Raw genomic sequence first — 20,628 nt, 5'->3', positions numbered from 1 at the left:
AATAAAGTCAGACAGTCCTATACCAACCCATTGATTTCTCAGATTTAGACTTAGATAATGAGATTTTTTAAAGGGGACATTTCACAAGACTTTTTTGAAATGTAAAATAAATCTTTGGTGTCTCCAGAGTGCGTATGTGAAGTTTTAGCTCAAAATACGCCATAGATAATTTATTATAGGATATTAAAATTGTCACTTTGTAGGTGTGAGCAAAAATGTGCCGTTTTGGGGTGTGTCCTTTAAAATGCAAATGAGCTGATCTCTGCACTAAATGGCAGTGCTGTGGTTGGATAGTGCAGATTAAGGGGCTGTATTATCCCCTTCTGACATCACAAGGGGAGCCAAATTTTAATGATCTATTTTTCCACATGCTTGCAGAGAATGGTTTACCAAAACTAAGTAACTGGGTTGATTTTTTTTTCATATTTTCTAGGTTGATAGAAGCACTTGGGACCCAATTATAGCACTTAAACACAGAAAAAGTCAGATTTTCATGATATGTCCCCTTTAATCCAACCTTTGATATGTTTTATGTAAATCTGGGATTAATCGAATTGCTGCCAAACCTGAACGTTATTTGGTCTGTGCCTACATATAGCAGAGGAGTGGGGCTGTAAACATCAAAAAACTGAAAAATAAGAAAAGTGGATACATTCAGCTTTCTTCAGAATAAGACAAAGTCAACATCATTGGTCTCCAACATGGTGCTTGCACATTCTGTTAATAGCCTAAATTTTAATATTTATTTATAACATATTTTTATATTAGCTTGTCTTCTTTTATGCATGTTAACATTTTAAACAATGATAAAACATATCAACAAGTAAAATAAAATAAAATCAACAAGTAAAACAGAAAAGTTTTGAGTAGACTATTCCAAAAAATTTTGTTTTATCCATTGTGGTAGCCCTTGCTCACAAAAAGGTTGGAGACCCTTGGTCTACATGGTCTCATGATAACCTAACAGGATCACGGTTTCTTTTCTATGGTTTCCTAGATGACCATTTGCCATTGGCAGGGGCACCACTAGCAATTTTGGGTCCTATGAAATAATATGAGGTTGGCCCCTTTAGCACACCCATGTTACTACTAATAAAAATAATATTTAGTGGCCCCAATAGTGTGTGGGCCCTTAGAATTGTCCTACTTTTCCCCCCTTAGTGACACCCCTTATGGCTAATGGTCATCAAATTAGCTGTTGGTTGACTAATGGTCATCAAATATTCTTTGGAAGATAAACTTTATCCCAGAATTCCTAACACCATCTTTTTACAGGAACAAAACAAAACGACCCTTACCAGTTGCTCCACCTCTTGCCTGAGTGATATATACTCTTCTGAGTCCTGGTCATTCAGTGTATTATTATAAATCCGGTTAGTGATTCTGATTTCCATGTCAAATTTTGTTTTCGGTTGTGGAGTTGTGACCACTGTATTTTCTATTGGGGAGTCCATCGCAAAGACATCAACAGAGTTCAGACCTGAATCAGAAGTTAATAGATTGTTAGTTAAACATTTATATTCAGATTTATTATTATCATCATACAAGATGTTATGTTATTGTGCTTTAGAAAGTGTGTTGTGTGGGTGCAAATCAACTATTGTTTTGCTTTTTGTTTTACTTGCAACATGGTCGAGGTCAATTTCTAGTGCTGGTGATGGGATTTGTCTATACATAGACAAAAAGAAACTTCTCTCGAGTACTGGATTGATCATAGTCGTTCCAAACAACATCTGAGCACTGGCAATAACAGATCCATTTCTGCAAAACAAGGATTCATATAAAATCAGTCTAAAATAATTATGTGAAGGATGTATAGACCTTTCCTTCATTTAATTGCTCATATATAATATGAAGAAAATTTGTTTCAAACCTGAATGTCATTTGGTCTGTTCCCAAATATGCCAGAGATGTGGGACCATAAACATCAAAAAACTGAAGAAAAAGCAGAAAAAAATTACTTGTACATAATAAATTACAACATACCATTTTAACTTAAAAATTAAGGTTTTATGGAATCACAAATTATGTGGTATTACAATTTATTATTTTTGGACATGGTCTAATGGCCATTCCATGACAAAATGTGTTATTGTAAAACTACATTATCTTCAGTGTTGGGGAAAGTTACTTTTAAAAGTAATGCATCAATATTAAGTTACTCCTCAAAAATGTAACTAATTGTGTTACTTAGTTACTTTTCATGGAAAGTAATACTTACTGTATGTTACTTTTGCATTACTTTTTCTTACTTGGCTGAGGCTTGATCTCTTTCAGGCCTTGCAGGTGTTTTTTATGACTGCAAAGTTCTGCATTCAGAAATTGCATATTTCAATTGCAAAGATATCAAGCTCTGGCCTGCCATATCTGTTTTTTTACTTAAACTATTCCCGCTCAGGTTTGCACGCATAAAGTGCGTAATTCTATGTGACTACGGTCAGTTTAATTAAGTACATTATTATTTTTTTAAATAGAATTAATTAATTTACTTGTTATTTAGAAAAGTAATATTATTACGTAATCCACGTTACTTGTAATGCATTACCCCCAACACTGATTATCTTGCAAATATTACAACCATGTTTTTTTTAACATAATATCACAATAGTTTCTTTGACATGTGCCACTTCCACATGCATAATCTGTCCCCAAAATTCCTGTATTCCCCATATTCCCACTATAATTTACTTTGAATCCCCCATGAATATATGCATTATATGATATATACAAAACGTCTGTCAAATGCATCACTTGTCATATTAAAAAGAGACCCTTACCAGTTGCTCCACTTCTTGCCTGAGTGATTTATACTCTTCTGAGTCCTGGTCATTTAGTGAGTCATTATAAATCCTGTTAGTGATTCTGAGGTCCATGATTAATGTAGTTTTGGGGTATAAAGCTGTGCTGACTGTACTTTCATTTAGGGATTCCACCGAAAAGATATTGACAGAGTTCACACCTGAATCAGATTTTAATAGATTGTTAAGAAAACAACATTTTAGTCCAGCCGAAATCAAATGGCTTAATTATAGATTTATACATATACTACACAATACAATACATACACTTTAGTGTCGCTTGAGTATTTATGTAAATTAAATAAATATTCAGTTAATTATCAAATTTAGTTTATACAATTATTGTGATTATTAATCTGTTTTGGGTGCCAATCAATTTCGGTTGCGACAAACAAATGCATTACAGTGCTGTCTGCTAAAAATAAACATGAAATAACATTAAATCAAGGTAAAGTTCACCTTTAATCTCCTTTTTACATGCACAGTATAAAACCCACTGAAAAAAAATGCTGGATTGTTTTACCACATTCAAAAATTCTGGGTTAATTTAAACTCAGGGGTTGGGTTTGTCCATATTTTACCAAACAATGGGTTAAAACAAAGAAAAAAATGATGCATCATTAACTGTTTTTAGATTTAAACTGTTGTTTTTAGGTATTTTTCATTAATGAACATTTTAATTATATATAATTATTTCAAAATAATTAAGCCAAAACATTGCTACTTACCCATAAAAAGTACAAGCCAACCAAAAGCTAAGGTGGCAGAGGGTCTCGGTATAATCTTCATCATCTTTGAAGAAGAACAATCCTTTAGTATGTGTTCCCTTTCCAGCAGTCTGAGTCAAAATCAGAAGAAAATAGCTCTTTATCAGGCTGAACAGTCTTTTTATTGTTTGAGCACCTGAGCAGGTTGAACTCAAGTGGGTGGAGCCTCGTGCACCTCATTTTCTCTGATGTTCATTTCTAAAGGAGAGACAACAAAAATGCAAAGCATTTCGTCCCAAAAGGAGGAAAACTCTTTAATGTCTCTCTTTAACTGATATCTTATTTGTTTCAAATAGACAGATATGACATTAAATTGAAACTTTCAACTTTTGAGATTTTCAGAAAAAAGAGCACTCACATATCTTTCAGAAGATCTCGAAAAGCTCTTGCACCTTTCTGTTAAGATTTGCCATGATACCAAAACAGAGATATCAATGCTCTTACTGTAGGTCGACAATTGTCCATTTATCTCATTATTTTTTATCAATTTAAAAAGAGACATATGAGACAAAGGTAATACTTAAATGGAAAATAACTGAGAACTCTATTAAGTCTCTTGAATAATAAAACTGAACTAAAATTAGTTATTGGATTTTGTAATTTTTTTCAATAAAAGTGACATATAAACCAGTAGTGTACATAACCTTTTGGTATGCTTTGAAGAAAGAGAGAGAGATTAAATGGACACTATAACGCACCTATGTGATAAAAACTGAAAGGTTTATTGTAATGTATTTGTTACTCTGCAGCGCCAACTACTGGCTGATTTGTTCTGGCACACAGTAACTTCTGCCTTTCAGTATTAGGTGTGATGTTTACAACGATTTTTTTTTTAAAAAGTGATGTTTCTTATATATCTTGCCACATTTCCTACATGTATTCAACAAATTTGAAAAAGAAAAGCAGGAAATACATTCTTGTAGTTATTAGCAATCAATTTTAATGAAACATTTAATGACATTTAATGAATAAATAAAATATAAATTTACCAGATAATTTCTTACATTATTACAATATTTTATGCATTACATTTTAAATTAAACTTTAACGTAAAATTGGTAAATTTAAACTGTTAAAATCTATCTCTTACACACACCATCTGCAAAATGAATAAAATACAAAGGCTGGAAATTCTCATTCTAATTTCATCCATGCTTACAAATAATATAATAAAGGATGTAATTATTATAGATCAACTTTATTTTGTAATACCTTTCAAGCAAGAGAACCAATGTGCAAGGTTGCAGGTTAAACTTTATTTTGATAGTCCACCTTAGCCATTCTACTAACTATAAATAACTTTGCAACTACATTTTAACTAACTTTCATTAATTTGCAAATATATGTCAACTAACTAGCATTTAATAGACTGTAAGGGTTAGGGTTAGGGAAGAGGTTAGGGTAAGTGGAATAAGTTGGCATGGACCTACAAAGATATAGACAGTTGAATGTCTGTTGAAGAATCATCACAATAAAGTGTTAATAGATATTTAGTATAGTCTACTAATAGTGTAAAGAGTGGTTGTTGATAAGTAGTTGCAAAGTTACTTATAATTAGTAAAATGTCTAAAGTGGACTATTAAAATAAAGTCTTACCAAATTGCATTGTGTATGTAGCAGTGATTTCTGTGCAAAAGTACTAAAAGATGACATCACCTGTGACCTAAAATTTTTTTGCTGCCTTAAATTTTTTTGTTGAATCACTTACTATTATTTATCTTGACTATAGATGAGTTGTTATAACTACTGATGAGTATACCTTATAAAGTTGAAAAAGTCAGCTTAATTTTATTAGTTTTTTGATATGTTGTTTTCCTGATGAGATGTGCTAAATGAACTTGTTGACTCAGTGATTAGTGGTTATTCACCTGAAGTTTGAGAATTTTTTTATCTGAATTTTGGTATGGTAAATGCCTCATTTGGTTTTTCAGTGTGAGATTCTTTATGTCAGTGAGGAGTGATCTTACCATGCACACAAGAGTCTGAAACAGATAATGAAATTCTGCACTGAATTGAAACTGAAATTGAAAATTTTCTATATTATTTTTTACAATTTATGACTAAATTGCTGTCTAAAATTACTAATATACTGTCTAATAAATGGAAAGTGTAGCATCTACAGTTTTCCATAAGATAATATCAAAAATAAAAGTATTAGGTCATTAAAATTAATATTTTTTATGCACATTAGCTATAGAGCATGTAAAACTCTTTCTCAAAATAAATGCTCTTCCAAAATATAGATTTAGGCTAACTGGAAAATGGTGCTCAAAGGCATGGGGTTGAGATCACAGGCTTTCCTTTAGCCATTTAGTTTGTTCGTGCAAACTGTTCCAACATCATCACATCCGGAACAAAAACTCCAGAGAACTCCAAAGATTCTGTTGAACTTATTTGTCCTCTATGAAACATTAGCCTAGGCTACTACCCAAATGAGAACACACTTGGTGGCTACATGTGCAATCTATTCAGGTCATATTGACTTAGATTGGGAAAAAATGTGCTGCAAATAGAGAGCAGGAGGGTGGGATGGGTCCTCGTGTCCTGACCAGGAATGTGTGTTGGATTCTCTCTGTGAGAGAGTCTTTTGGGACTCTCGGGATGATGTCATCATGTGTGTATGCAGTGTTGGCTTGTGGACTCTTGGCGGCAGCTTGTGATGGAGAGTTGCAACACATGCAGACGATTGTGCGCAAGGGATAACACCCCCTCGCTCCCCAGTAACACACACAACATGAGCATGTTTGTAAAATATGTTATACACAGGCATGCATGTTTTACTTCACATGAACCATACGTTTTAAAGGCGTCAGATGAAACCCTTGTGTGTAAGACCTAATTTACCTGTATATCTGTATATTGCTTTAAACAATTCATTTTGGTGCAATAATAATTTACATTATGACCAATGAGTAATTTGGCAGACATTTGTTTTAGACATTTATAAAAAAAAATAGCGACTGAAACAGGCGATCTTTAGGCGCTTTTATTTTGCAGAATTATCACTTCCGGTTTGGCGACGTTCGTGCGGTAAAGATGGCGGCGCCCTGTGAGCTGTTTTGTTGGAAGGCTGGTTTCGGTTTACCGTCAGTAAATATAGATTGCCTCATCGTTCTGGTGAGTTTTGTATGACTGTATCATTCAGATTGAAAGTTTAGATTGAATGATCCTTATGTGTTCGTGTTTGTACAGATATTCGGTACAGCCAACCTAAAATCTCTTATAAAAACCGTGGCATTGATATGGTACATTGGTTGTATTATTATTACCGTAAGCAGTGGCGGTCCTGGCTAGATTTACGCCCTGGGCGAACCATCCCTTGGCCGCCCCCAGAAAAAAAAAGAATTACCCCCAAATCCCGCCACCAACATGTAAATAAATGTAATACAGTATACACACACACACACACACACACACCTCATCAGACACAACCATGTCTGACTCCTCATTTTTGCCAGTGGGCGCTCTAACTCCAAAATATTTCAGAAGTGCCCCTGAATTTACAATTAAGATACAATATGTAAGTTAGATACACTTACATCATACATGCATCAGTTACCCAATTAAAATGACCATAACACACCTTTTATTAGTTTATAGGATGTTAACAAATGCTAAGCATACACTACAAATTATTTAAAAAGCTATATCACTCTTTAGCTTACAAAATGGCATGTCAATTTATATTAGAAGTTATTTAAGTTCACATATAGCGTATAGCAATAAAAAATGACACAGTCAGGAGGTCTGTGTGAGTTTGCACTTTTTGTGTTGCAAACACAAACTAGACTGTGTGTTGCCTATGGGTGAATTTAGTTGCATGACATGGTGCCTCAATTCTAATAGTTGCTTGTTCAGCAAAACTAAAACAAAAAAAAATAGTCGTGTTCTGTGGCTAATAGCAACATATTAGCAAGAGGGCGAGGCTAATATAAATAACGTTAGCCTATTTCCTACAGTCACTCATGTCGTCACTCATAGAAATCGCCATACCTTTATCTTTTGCCCATTTTCCTCATCTTCTTTTCTTCTTTTTCTAATCTGAGCAACTGATGGCTTCTTTTGTCTTTTAATTTGATCCATGGCATGATGATGATGAAGACTCGACATCATTAACTTTGCATTACATTTTGCCAACAACAACGTCTGTTCGCCCGTCAATCAACCGGTGTCACGTGACGTGAGTCACGTAGATGACTCTAAAGATTTTTTTTTCTTGACAAAATCCAATTGATAACATGTTCGTAGGTATATGGGTCTATGTTAATTTTAGGAATGAAAAATAAAATTTATTTGGAAGCAGACCCAGCAGTTTGTGTTGTGGGGCCTCTGGCCTGGGATCAGTCTATCCCTCGCTCGCCCCCCTTAACAGGCGAGCGAGCGATTTGCAGTCGCAAGTTGTTTCCCCGCCCCTTTCTCCCGTGCCTCTTCTGACACGCACACAACCTGTGTATGACTCTCAGCACTAACTTGACATGGAAATGAGCGTTTGTCTAAAAAAACGCTTTGATGTTTTTTTTTTTTTTTTTGAGTGCGCTCGTGCGCCCTCACATAGATTGCGCCCTGGGCGTTCGCCCACATTGCCCATAGCAAAAACCGGCCCTGACCGTAAGTTACTTGAATATTTATATTATGGTGCTGAATGGTTACTATTTTCGTGTGTCATAATAACAAGGTTTTACATGGTACTTTATAAGCTTGACGTTTCTAGTGTTTTTGTTAGTGCATACGTGTGATGTTTACTTGAATTGACTTCAAGTTAATAGCATCTTATGACATCGCTCAAGATAATGACATGCATCTCTTTCAACATGTTTAGTACAGTCATTGATCTTTTTGACTGTATCTGGTATTGAATATCTACAAAAACCTTTGTCCAAATAAGCAATGTTCAATCTGTGATAGTGAAGTTAGAAATGATCATCGTCTCCTAAAGTAGTATTTGCACCATATTTGTTTTTAATGACCCCCTCAGGTTTGAATAAACCATCATAATGGGAAGAGTATGGGACAAAACACATAACTCGATTTAAGGAATTTATTTAACAAGAGTACACATACTGACAAAAACTTTATAGCTTACACGTACTGCAAGTGACTTATAAAATTGCCTGCCAAATTCTTCAATTACTAAATTATTTATCAATAAGGCAAAGTAAAACAGGGCATGGGTTTTACTCAAATAGACAAAATGCATAGAAAATATAAAGCTCACAGTAAGTAAAGCATACATTAAGTGTAATTCTAGGAGTTAAAGGGGACATACCATGAAAATCTAGCTTTTTCCATGTATAAGGGATATAATTGGGTACCCAGTGCTTCTATCAACCTAGAAGCTTTGAAAAAGATCAACCCAGTAACTTAGTTTTGGTAAACCATTTTCTGCAATGGTAATTGAGATTTGGCTCCCCTTGTGATGTCATAAGGGGATAAAACCGCCCCTTAATCTGCCCTGACATTTAGTGAAGAGATATTTTTGCATTTAAAGGACACACAAAAACGGCACATTTTTCTCACACCTACAAACTGGCAGTTTTCACATGTTATAATAAATTATCTGTTGGGTATTTTGAGCTAAAACTTCACATATGTACCCTAGGGACACCAAAGATTTATTCGACATCTTAAAAAAGTCTTGTGAAATGTCTTATTGTAATATTGTGTTGATCCACGCTTGTGGATTAAAGGAGTGATTCTCGTGTGCCTTGACTCCATAAGCTTTGCACATGTAAGGGTGTAATTCATTGCAAATGCTTGGATTATTTTCATTAACTTCAATTTCCAAACGCAACATTACAACACGCATACAGTATATTTGAGTAAAGGGTGAAGACGTCAGTAGTCCTGACCCAAATTCTTACAAGTGATTTATTTTCAAACCAAGGTGCTTATTGTTTGTGGAATACTTTTCCTTCAGTTTTTCCCCACTTTAGTTCGGTCAGACCAGAGGGCTGCTACTGTACGCCAGAAAACCACCGCTGTCATTTAGTGTTAGCATCAATCTCATTTCCAATCTGCTGCCTTGGAGACTGGAATCAGATTTTTTTGGAGTTTCTAAGCAACAGTAAGTTTATGTAGACAAAAGACAACATGATTGTTGCTGAAATCGTGTGTTAAAGAGATTAGGTTATATCGGTGCTGTGTGTCTTGGACTCTCTGAGTGTGGTGAACATTTTCCAGCACGCTGGCGGTTTGGGTTAATATTTGTCTGTTACAGTGTGTCTGCACCTACTGTGGGTGGTTTGAGAACCGCAGACATGCCTTTGGTCCCTCTGTATGACAGTTTGGAAATGTTAAATTCATTCAGAATTTTCCAGATTAGCTCACTGCCCTGAAAAGGATCCAGTTGCATAAATCTCTTTCATGTAAAGCTGCTTTGAAACAATGCAATATAGTAAAAAAAAAGTCCTAAATAAAGTGAATAATTTTATATATAGACTATAATTATGACACTTTATGGTATAGTAAATCAAGCATCATGCAACACATTTTGCTTACTAATGTAATTGCAGCAATAGCCTCTTTGCAGGTGCATTAATGTTTATTTCTTTGGATGTCAAACTTTGCATAGTGCACCTATTAAATGATGCCTTTTATATAATGTTACATTTATATTACATTTTACTTTACGTTACATTTATGCATTTGGCAGTCACTTTTATTCAAAGCAACTTATTCAGTTTGTTATTTGTCTGTTTATGTATTGCCTGGGAATTGAACCCATGATTGTTGCATTGTTGTATTAGCAACTGAGCAACAGGACATAGCTAAACCGTAAATGTTACAGTTAGGCAATAACACTGACACTAATATTTGTTTATTTATGAATGAACTCATTCTTTTGGGATCTCTTCCTTGACAACAGAACAATGATTGGATGCAGAATAGAGCATGGGTGGGACGTAAAGTCGGGGCAGCCCATTCCTCATCTGCACCACACTATGCAAGAATCTAATTGTTACCATCTGCACTTTCAAGAGAAGTCGTTCTGTCATCCGTAGCCTAATTTCAGCGTCATTATGTGTACGGTAGGAGTCTGATGAATGGCTTTCCTTTCATGACCCGTAAATTCTAAGTTGGCAAAGCGGACTTGTACTTTTCCGTCCCGTGTTTGTTTTGGATTGTACCGTGTCTTCACTTAAGTGATTTATTTCTAAACTTGATCCCCTCCACTTTACGAGCCACATTTCAGAATTCTGTCGGAATCGGGCCAGTAATAAATCTGAGTCGATGATGTCAGCCTTTAATTGTCTAGTCGGCCCTTCCAGCTCAATGCTCGGCTGCGAGCGGAAAAAGGTGGAAATTCTTGTAATGTGGTACGCGGCTCTTTCCATTTACAGTCTCCCACCATTTACAGTCAAAGTTTAGTTGTTACAGTCGAGTTTTAAAGTTCAGTGAGTGCTGGTAACCTAACAGTAAGGAATAGTTTATATAATGTTGTTAAAAATATATTTTAAACATCTTTTGTGATACAGAAATGTATTAATTATGAACCAGACAAAATTGGTTTCTGTATAGTGTTGTGTAGCACCTTTATTTTTAAGGACGTAATGACCTTGACAGAAAAGCTCCACAGAGGTCAAATTAAATAAATGACCTTTTTTGAAGCTTAGAAAAAGTTCTCACTGTGAACTGTCGCTGTATAAAAAAAGAGCCGTGTAAGGATAATTAATCTCCTATTTTGTTCCACATAAAGGAAAATTTAAGGCAACATGGGGGTCCGTAAATAGTTTTATATTTGGGTGAAGTCATCTTTTCAGGAATCAGGGTTGTGTCTTATTCTTGGCCTAGGGCTATAAAAGTATTAAAGTACAGCTGAAGGGCATTTAACACTAGTGTTTAGTGTGGTATAAGAAGCTTTCAATGGAAAGAATCTGCTAAAGTACGTACTGAAATTCTCTGCCAGGTGTAAAGTGTTGAATCTGTCAGATCTTGGCTGGATGTGCTGAAACGTGAAATTATGTCCCTTGGCCTGTGACGTGATCATAAACTTAGGCATGCAATCTTAAACTCCTGTTTGCTGCTTTTGTTCTGCTGTTGTTTTTAATATTGTATAGTTGCTATTTTTATTATTTTAAGTTGTGCTTGTTGACCTTTCTGGTAACAAGTATCATTTACTATTCCTCATATAAAAGTTCATGCTCTTACCGCACCAATATGTTTGAATAAATAAATAAAAAAATTGGCATTTTTTAAGAGGTTGCTCAAGACCTTTGAAGTTTAACACATTCGCATATTATGTGATACTTTGTGCTAGCGTGTAATTGTATAATAATATACTTATGGCAGCAATGGACTTATTTGAACATGCTCCATGCAATTAAAACTCCTGTTTTAGTTGTGTTGCAGGGCTCCAGACTGCCACCAAATGGTGGCATTTTGCCACCAAAATTTGAGAGTGTGCCAATAAATTTTACATGCAGTTGCACGTGCGTCCAGTAAATTTGACCTTTTATATTTTGTGATGTGACACTAAATTTGAAACAGCACGTTGTACTTTCTGCATCTATCTATCATCAAAGTATTTAATAGTAAGTGGAAATAAGTAGAAATGTGAATATTTGGTTAGCATGTTGATTTACGGTGTGTGCCCCTAAATTTTTCAGTTGGGGGCCACTGTGCTCCTAGTGAAAAAAGTTAGTCTGGAGCCATGTGTTGTGTCTTTAAAAGCAAGAAAGCTTCAATGTGAATGAAGCACAATAGACAATATACACTGAGACAGACAATGGCTGAAGCAACACGAAGCGAGTCCGCTATTCGCATCGCCCCACACGAGGACGCATCTGATCGCGTCTTTCCATTGACTTTGTATGTAATCTACTCGCGCAAATCATTGCACTTGCGTATGGTGTGAACTCACAGTAAGAGTCGAGGCAAAACAAATTTTGAATTTAGGGGTGAGAGTGAGAGTTGAACATTTTAATTTTTTTTGACCCATTATAAGGAGGACAACCCTAATATATAAGTTAGAGGTAGAGATTGGGCTTGGGTTGGCATGGTAAGAGATTTAAATTAGATTTAGATTAATGCATTTGGCAGACTTTTAGTAGTACATTTAATCTATGGGATCGAACCCATTGCCTTTGTGTTGCTTGCGTAGTGCTCTACTAATCGAGTTACAAGGACAGTTTGATGTGCGTTTTTGTGTTGTTGGGTATTTTTGTTGTTCTTATAGATGTTATTACATAGCTAAGTTTATTTAAAGAGCACCTATTTCATTGCTAAAAACATTATTTTGTGTATTTGGTATAATACAGTGTGTTTATGGTTAAAAAAACAAATTATTTTCCACATACCGTACATTTTTGTAGCTCCAGATTTCACTCTCTTCCTGAAACGCATAGATTGGAAAAGTTCTGTGTCCCTGATTTGCCAGCTAAGCTGTACATTGTGATTGGTCTGAATACCTCTGACGTCAGCCGGAAATGTGCCGCTCCTTACCAAGTTTGAAAGATTTGCGCACAATGCAATGCTAACAGGAATTAACTTGCATGCTGTGAATCGGAAGCGGGAAGGAATTATGATAATGTCGGTCTTTTCCATGTCAACAAGCCCAGGAAGTAAACTGTTGCCTACAATCCGTGTGTTTGTTGTAGTTTAAGAAAAGAGATTTACGTTGGGTGCTCTTTAATATTTGTTGTTCTATCTCATGGAAATTCATATCTATTTTATAGGTTGGTGAATCGTTAAAAAAATGTGATTATTGTGAAAAAACAATAATGAAACTAGGGTGGGCCGATCCGATATTCAGTGTCAATATTAGCTAGGGCTGAAACGATTCATCAAGTTACTCGATTTACTCGATTCAAAAAATTCCTCGAGGCAAAAATTCTGCCTCGAAGCCTCGTTAAATTCCAATGACGCGCACTACACGCGCCAAGATCTGATTCACACGGACCGTTGTTCAATGTTCAGGAAGCACGTCATAGCGTGTGGTACATTTTGAATTTAGTTTGCGCGATGGCGGAGCGAATATGTCCATAAACGGAAGAGAGAGAACGTCTAAAGTTTGGGATCATTACATTCAGCATCTGAACCGAAAATATCCACTGCTGTTTCACCAAGCGTCGATGAAACAAGGTAACAGCTTTCGCTGATTTTAATCCCATACTGTATTTGTAGCGATGTCGTTATGCGGTTTGACTAGATATGATGTTTAGCTTTGATGTTTTCGTATTCACGTTCAATTGTTTAAAAAAGAACCTCTTCACAAACACGCATGCACTTTACAGGTGTGTGTACCAAAAAAACGGCTCCACAGTGCAACCATATATGGGCAACTTGTAATCTGACATATTTTGTTCAATAATAATAATCTCTGTCTTATTGGAGTTTAGCAAAAGGAAGTTATTCTCTCTCACGCGAGTCAGACCGATCGCGCAATGCATCACATATGCTTAAACTTTTATGTAGCCACGCAACAATCATTTCAGCATGCATTCACTGTATACAGCGGGACGTGATGTCGTAACGCGTTTTTTTTTCGAACGAATTCTTAACCTAAAATGCACCCCAATGCAAGTGATGCAAACCAAATGCAGGGTTTTATTGAAAAGGAATGTATGTTTTTCTGCCGTACCAAAATGCAATGAAGCAACTGAACGTCTGACTGGGGCAGGGTTGCCAGGTCCAAGAAAAATTTCCAGCCCAATGACAACTTAAAACCCGCCCAAAAGAAATGAAAACTAGCCCAATTTTTACATTTGTCCAATCACAGTTGAAACCTCCGGGATAACAACAAAGGCTCTAAAATAAACTCTTACTATTGCTTTTAATGTACTTTACATGCAGAAGAAAATTTTCTTAATGCACTTACGGTGCTCTATTTTCACAAAAAAATCTACTTTAGTACTTCTTAAGATTATCTTAAGTACATCTTAGTGTACCCAACCGTGCTATATTGAGACAGTATGAACTCTGCCCTTTTAACATACTATCTACATATTTAAAATGTTCTATTTAACTTGAAAAGATCATACAAAGATGGGTTCACGTGGTCTGTAAATATCCTCTCAGTATAGACGTATCTCCTTACGTAAGGTAATTTCTTGTTCCTGACGTGATATTAAGAGCAAAAAGCGCCCCTCCACTCACTTTTCCACTGACTTCCTGACGCTGCAGATGTCCTTGGGTTGACATGTATTGCTTATGGCATTAATGGACATTAGGCAAATAAAGAACGTTCATTTTATAAGTCTACAGATAAACCTTTTCGTGGCCGCGGCACATTATAAAACTAGCCCAAAAAACCGCAACCCGCAGCTCCGAATTTTTTCCCGCAACTGTATTTTCAAAATAGCCCAATTGTGCGGGAAAACCGCAAACCTGGCAACACTGGACTGGGGTGTCTTCCTCAAGCACAGCACGCGTGCACACAGAAACACAGGTGCACGTGCGCGCGCACACACACAGGTTGTTACCATAGCAAATAGGCTCACCCCAGAAATGATATATTACATGTTAGTAGCCTAATGGTAAATGCTGCAGGTGTAGAAATGTACATAAACCAGATATTTACTTTGATGTCAGGGCTAGATTACAGCATGAACCCTGTTATGCATATTAATAAATTAAAGTGCTTAATTGTTGGCACTGGCACTTATAAACTTTGAAATTAATAGGCTTATTTTTTGGAGCCAAATACCTCTGGTTTTTTTTAGAAGTAAAAGCCAAATGCTTGAACATTTTACAGCCACGTCATTTTCGTTATGCATTATTTGTTTTGGTTGTTTAAAAACACAAACAAAATTTTTATCCGATTACTCGATTAATCGATCGATTCAGTGCTAGATTAATCGATTACAAAAAGAATCGATAGCTGCAGCCCTAATATTAGCTGTATAGCACTAAAAATGGTTCCTCTATGATTAGGAGCCAAGAACCACTTTACGTGCTATTTAGCACCATTTGTTTGGGGACCGTTTCAACACTGATTGTTATTGTACTTATAAATGAATTGGGTCATTTTTAGCTAACAAATGACAGATTGTAGCTTTAGGCTATTTTATTGCTCCGATTAACACTGTAAAAGAGGGTGAAAGTGCAAGATATGTTTGTATGCAACTACATATTTGCACATTTGTTCGAAATTTTAACTTTTAATCCAACTAATTCTTTACAAATGTAAATGTTTTCGTTACAATTAGCAAGTAATCGCAGTGGAGTTGGAGTTTGCTGTGGGAACCTTGTCAAACGAGCCGCTATTGTGTTCATTAGCATTGACTTGAAAAAGGAAAGAATTAAGAAGTTTAGATTCAATAAACCAGCTTCAAAATGAACATGGTGGATATTCTACTAATGCCTTCGTTCTATCCAATATTCCAGGCGTATGCTCGCTTCGCTGGAGCTCCTCTTAAAATTCACAAGATCTCCAACCCCTGGAGAAGCCCCACAGGTGAGCAGTTACACATTAAACCATCTGTTTCTTGGCAGACGCTCAGCGTTTGTTAAAGAGGATTGCTTAGCGCACGTTTCAGCTGGAGTCTGTCGTTTAATCTCCCAGGCCTTTTCCTCTTTCCAGTGCTGCTGATAAGTCATGTCTGTCTGTTTTCACTTTATTTTACTCTGTTTTTCCATGCTCCATCTGTCTCATTATCATTTTCCCATTCACATTTTCCGAGATCTTCTGAAGATCTTGTGTAATAAATGGGATTTTTGCACAGCTGGCAGCTTCAAACTATGAATGTGTTTGCAAGGTGAAAAATGCTTCCTTCAAAGACAGCATACTGACATGGGAGGGCAACACTTTTTGAAGTGAGATGTAGTTTTTACAGTCTGTGGTATCCCATGTTTATGGAGTTCAGAGTTTGTTAGAAAAATTCAACCAGGGTACTGAAAAATGAGATTGAGAAATAAGCATTGTAGTCTTTAAATATTTGCTTGGTTATGTCTGATACTTGCTTGACTTTGTCATTAGACATGATTTTATGGAGTCAAAATGTCGGAGTATAGTTTGTTTTTTTACATACACGCACAGTCAAACATACAGCATTGCAAAGCATTGTTTATCGGACTCGTACGTGTACACGTACGTTTGGCGAATGCGTCTACATGCAACATTTTCCTGTACGCACAGTTACAAAAATCTGACGGTGCGTGTACAGTGCATGTGTACTATTATAATGATGAAATTTGCATCATGATAAGCTGAACTATACTTCTAGCTTAAAGCCCAGAGTGTAGTCTCTTTTTTTATGTGCGAACGTACGCGCACGGCCGAATGCACAGCCTTGCAAAGTATAGTTGAGGCGTTTAGTGCGGCGCGGTAGACGCGATTCCCCCTCATTCGCACGTCTAGAGCGTTGCCATGGGAAACGCGCGAGTTGAAAAATGTGAACTTTGGCGGAAAAACACGGCGCGTTAACCAATCAGGAGCTTGGTCTAGTAGTGACGCGATTGGAGTCAAATAAGCCCCTCCCATGACGCAAATTTCCGTGTGAATGTCTCGATGGCTAGAATTTCACGCGCGAATGAAGCGAGTAAACTCAACTAGACGCGAATTTGACGCCTCAAACGTGGCTGGTGTATGCTACGTACAGTAATGCTACGTATGCGAGGAATCGCGTTACTCGCTCTAGATTACTCGCAGGATTTAACTTCATGTCATGCGAATTTTTGCTCGAGTTGAATATTTTCAACGAATATATTACAAAGATGTGTGCGCGTCAGTAATGCTACGTATGCGAGGAATCGCGTTACTCGCTCTAGATTACACGCAGGATTTAACTTCATGTCATGCAAATTTTTGCTCGAGTTGAATATTTTCAACGAATATATTACGAAGATGTGTGCGTGTCAGTAATGCTACGTATGCGAGGAATCGCGTTACTCGCTCTAGATTAGTCGCAGGATTTAACTTCATGTCATGCGAATTTTTGCTCGAGTTGAATATTTTCAACGAATATATTACGAAGATGTGTGCGCGTCAGTAATGCTACGTATGCGAGGAATCGCGTTACTCGCTCTAGATTACTCGCAGGATTTAACTTCATGTCATGCGAATTTTTGCTCGAGTTGAATATTTTCAACGATATATATTACGAAGATTTGTGCGCGTCAGTAATGCTACGTATGCGAGGAATCGCGTTACTCGCTCTAGATTACTCGCAGGATTTAACTTCATGTCATGCGAATTTTTGCTCGAGTTTAATATTTTCAACGAATATATTACGAAGATGTGTTTAAGGCGAATAGGGCGTGTTTTCAGGGCAAACGCGCCGCCCATATCGCATCATTCGCATCGCCCTGCATGAGGAAGCGTCTGATTGCGTCTTTGCATTGACTTTGCATGTAATCTACCCGCGCAAATCGTTGAACTCACGTCTGGTGTGAACCCACAGTAAGAGTCGAGGCAAAACAGATTTTGAACTGATTTCAAACACCTTTAAAGGTTTGTGAAAGATCCATTTCTGTTGGTCTAGTATTAAATATTCATCTTATCTTGGCCTTGCAGTTGGTCATTTCTTTGCCCTGTAGAAAATAAATGAAAAAACTTCTGCAGTAAACTCGTCCAGACAAAAGAAATGTGCTTTACTGATTCTGATCTCTTTTCTGAAGGTTCACTTCCAGCCCTCAGGACCAGAGATGAAGGCAGCTGCTCTCAGCCCAGTCAGATCATCATACAGTTGAGAAAACAGGTGATTATCTCACCCAAAACGTATAGCTGTGCTCCAGACATGATGAGGTCATAAGTGCATTTATATCCAACAAAGCTTCGGGTTTATTCGTTTAAAAACCAAAGTTTTAAATGACACACCAAAATGAGTTCCAGATATGCATGTTGCCACGATGAAGTACTGTTAGATTGCGAAACGAAGATACCCATTTGTGTCGGCTTTAAAAGCGATGTCATGTGGATATAATTAGAACTCTTCCTGGAGACGCTTGTTTATTGTGTCTTCGTCTACCCGGTCGGTAGTAGTGCTACCCAGAACTGTTTATGGATTTTTGTCTCAGAACCTAAGATTTTTCTTGTGGTCAGAAACAGATACGGTTCAAATTACTGTTTGAAAGCCACTACATAACTTAAAGGTGAAGTGTGTCATTTTTTGGGTGTCAAAATACTTCCGCCTATCCCAGATTACTGATGAAAATTGTTTAAATGCGTGTAATTGTGCAACAAACAACCCGAAATTGTAGAAGTTAGTCTTTGGAAAAAAAAATTCTGGAGCTGTCAAACTAAACATTGTGTTTTCCAATGAGTTGCATCACATTTGAGGTTATTTGGCATTTGGTAGGAAAGAAACACAACACTTGAAAAATATTTTGGGGTGTAAAACTCCTTTATAACATTAATAATTAACTTTTATAAGTAACACATTATTACATCTTGAGAAATACCATCATAAATTAATGTTTATGCTCTATTTTGAGCGGCATGTGTAAAGATGTTTATATAGCTATGCTTCTAATTTTGAGTTTTTGTAGTAAAGCCCAATTTTATTTTATTTTTTAATCAGAAGTACAATGCAGACTTCGATCTCTCAGCCAAAGAGGGCGCAGACACACTGGCCTTCATCTCACTTCTGGAGGAGCGACTTTTACCCTCGCTGGTGAGATTTAAACCCGTAAATTGAAGAGAGAGGTTTCTCCGGATGCATGATCAAACTTCTTGTCTCTTGGTAGATTTATGCTTTATGGATCGATTCTAAGAACTATGTGGAGGTGACACGGCGCTGGCACGCAGAAAACATCTCCTTCCCCTTAAACTTCTTCTTGCCGGGCCGCATCCAGAACAGGCAGTTGGAGAGACTCCGTCTCATCCGAGGAAACAGTTCGCTGGAGGCGGGAGAAGAGGCGGAGAAAGAGGTGAGGGATTTCTGCTCCATGGAAAGGATATTGATACATTTTTGGATCTGAACTCAGATAAGGCAGAAGAACTGTTTACAGTGAAATATTTGTGAGATTTCTAATATGAATAGAGAATGTCTTTATTAACTCTTTCTTTCTAAACCTCCCAGTCTCTGTCTCTCTCCCCATGTTCCTCTACAGGTTTACCGTGATGCTCTGGAGTGCCTGAATCTTCTCTCTCAACGTTTGGGATCAAACAAATTTTTCTTTGGAGATTCGTAAGTGGTATACTTATATTTAAAAAAGCATTGTGAAGGTCTTGCATGTTGTAAATGTCACAGATCCTTAAAGGGATAGTTCACCCAGGGATGCAGGTGATGTCATTGATGACTCGCCCTCGTGTCGTTTCAGGCTCGTGGGACCTCCGTTCGTCTTCGGAGCACAGTTTAAGATGTTTTATATTAGGTTCGAGAGCTTGTTGACCCTTCATTGAAAATCTGCGTACGGTATACTGTCCATGTCCATAAAGGTAATAAAAACATCATCAAAGTAGTCCATGTGACATCAGTGGGTCAGTTAGAATGTGTTGAAGCGTCGAAAAAAAAATTACGACTTTATTCCGCATTGTCTTCTCTTCTATGACGTGTTATCCTCAAACATGTTTGCAAAGTTTTTTTAAAACTTACAGTGTACGTCTCCCTTAGACTGTAAACGAAGCCCGGGCGCACAAAAAAAAACAGCTGGGGCGCACCAGATAACACATCAGTCGTGTCACTGCAAGCAAGTGACTTTAGATCATCAAGCTCTCTTACTAAATATAAAACATCTTAAACTGTGTTCCGAAGATGAACGGAGGTCTAACGAGTTTGGAACGACATGAGGGTGAGACATTAATGACATTATTAAAATTTTTGGTTAAACTATCCCTTAAAGCATCTCAGATGAACATGACTTTTTATTTTATTCTGTGTTTTTTGAAGGCCCTCTTCCCTGGATGCATATGTGTTCGGTTATTTAGCTCCACTTATTAAGATTCAGCTGCCCAACTGTCGACTGCAACACCACCTGAAAAACCTGGACAATTTAAATGCATTTTGCTGTAACATTCTGAGCCTTTACTTTCCCAGCGAGGAAGCTTCTGGTGAGCAACCAATTATCTTCACACACACACCAAAATAAAGAGTTTCATGAGTGCATATTGCTTTGTAACCATATAAAACTAGTTTGTTGTCCGTTTATCTATTTCAACTTTTGTAGTTGTAGTTGTCCTTGCA

General features: G+C 36.8%; 1 protein-coding gene across 2 annotated transcripts in view; it reads left to right on the top strand.

Moving 5' to 3' along the window:
- LOC129448571 (nucleoside diphosphate-linked moiety X motif 17) overlaps positions 1-20,628 on the top strand; it is a 48,679-nt gene that overhangs the window by 25,352 nt on the left and 2,699 nt on the right. Inside the window, exons 1-7 of one of the 2 annotated variants that reach the window (XM_055211052.2) lie at positions 6,537-6,682; positions 15,890-15,959; positions 18,122-18,201; positions 19,024-19,116; positions 19,190-19,372; positions 19,556-19,632; positions 20,335-20,495. In XM_055211052.2, coding sequence (XP_055067027.1) covers positions 6,602-6,682; positions 15,890-15,959; positions 18,122-18,201; positions 19,024-19,116; positions 19,190-19,372; positions 19,556-19,632; positions 20,335-20,495 — 745 coding nt within the window. In that variant the 5' untranslated portion in view covers positions 6,537-6,601. Of the gene's footprint in view, positions 1-6,536; positions 6,683-15,889; positions 15,960-18,121; positions 18,202-19,023; positions 19,117-19,189; positions 19,373-19,555; positions 19,633-20,334; positions 20,496-20,628 lie in introns of those variants that run through there. The other variant, XM_073872419.1, reaches the window with a different exon arrangement.

The sequence above is a fragment of the Misgurnus anguillicaudatus genome, chromosome 10, assembly GCF_027580225.2.
Source record: "Misgurnus anguillicaudatus chromosome 10, ASM2758022v2, whole genome shotgun sequence".
Classification (NCBI taxonomy): Eukaryota; Metazoa; Chordata; class Actinopteri; order Cypriniformes; family Cobitidae; genus Misgurnus; species Misgurnus anguillicaudatus.
This window is presented reverse-complemented; position numbering and strand designations above follow the sequence as displayed.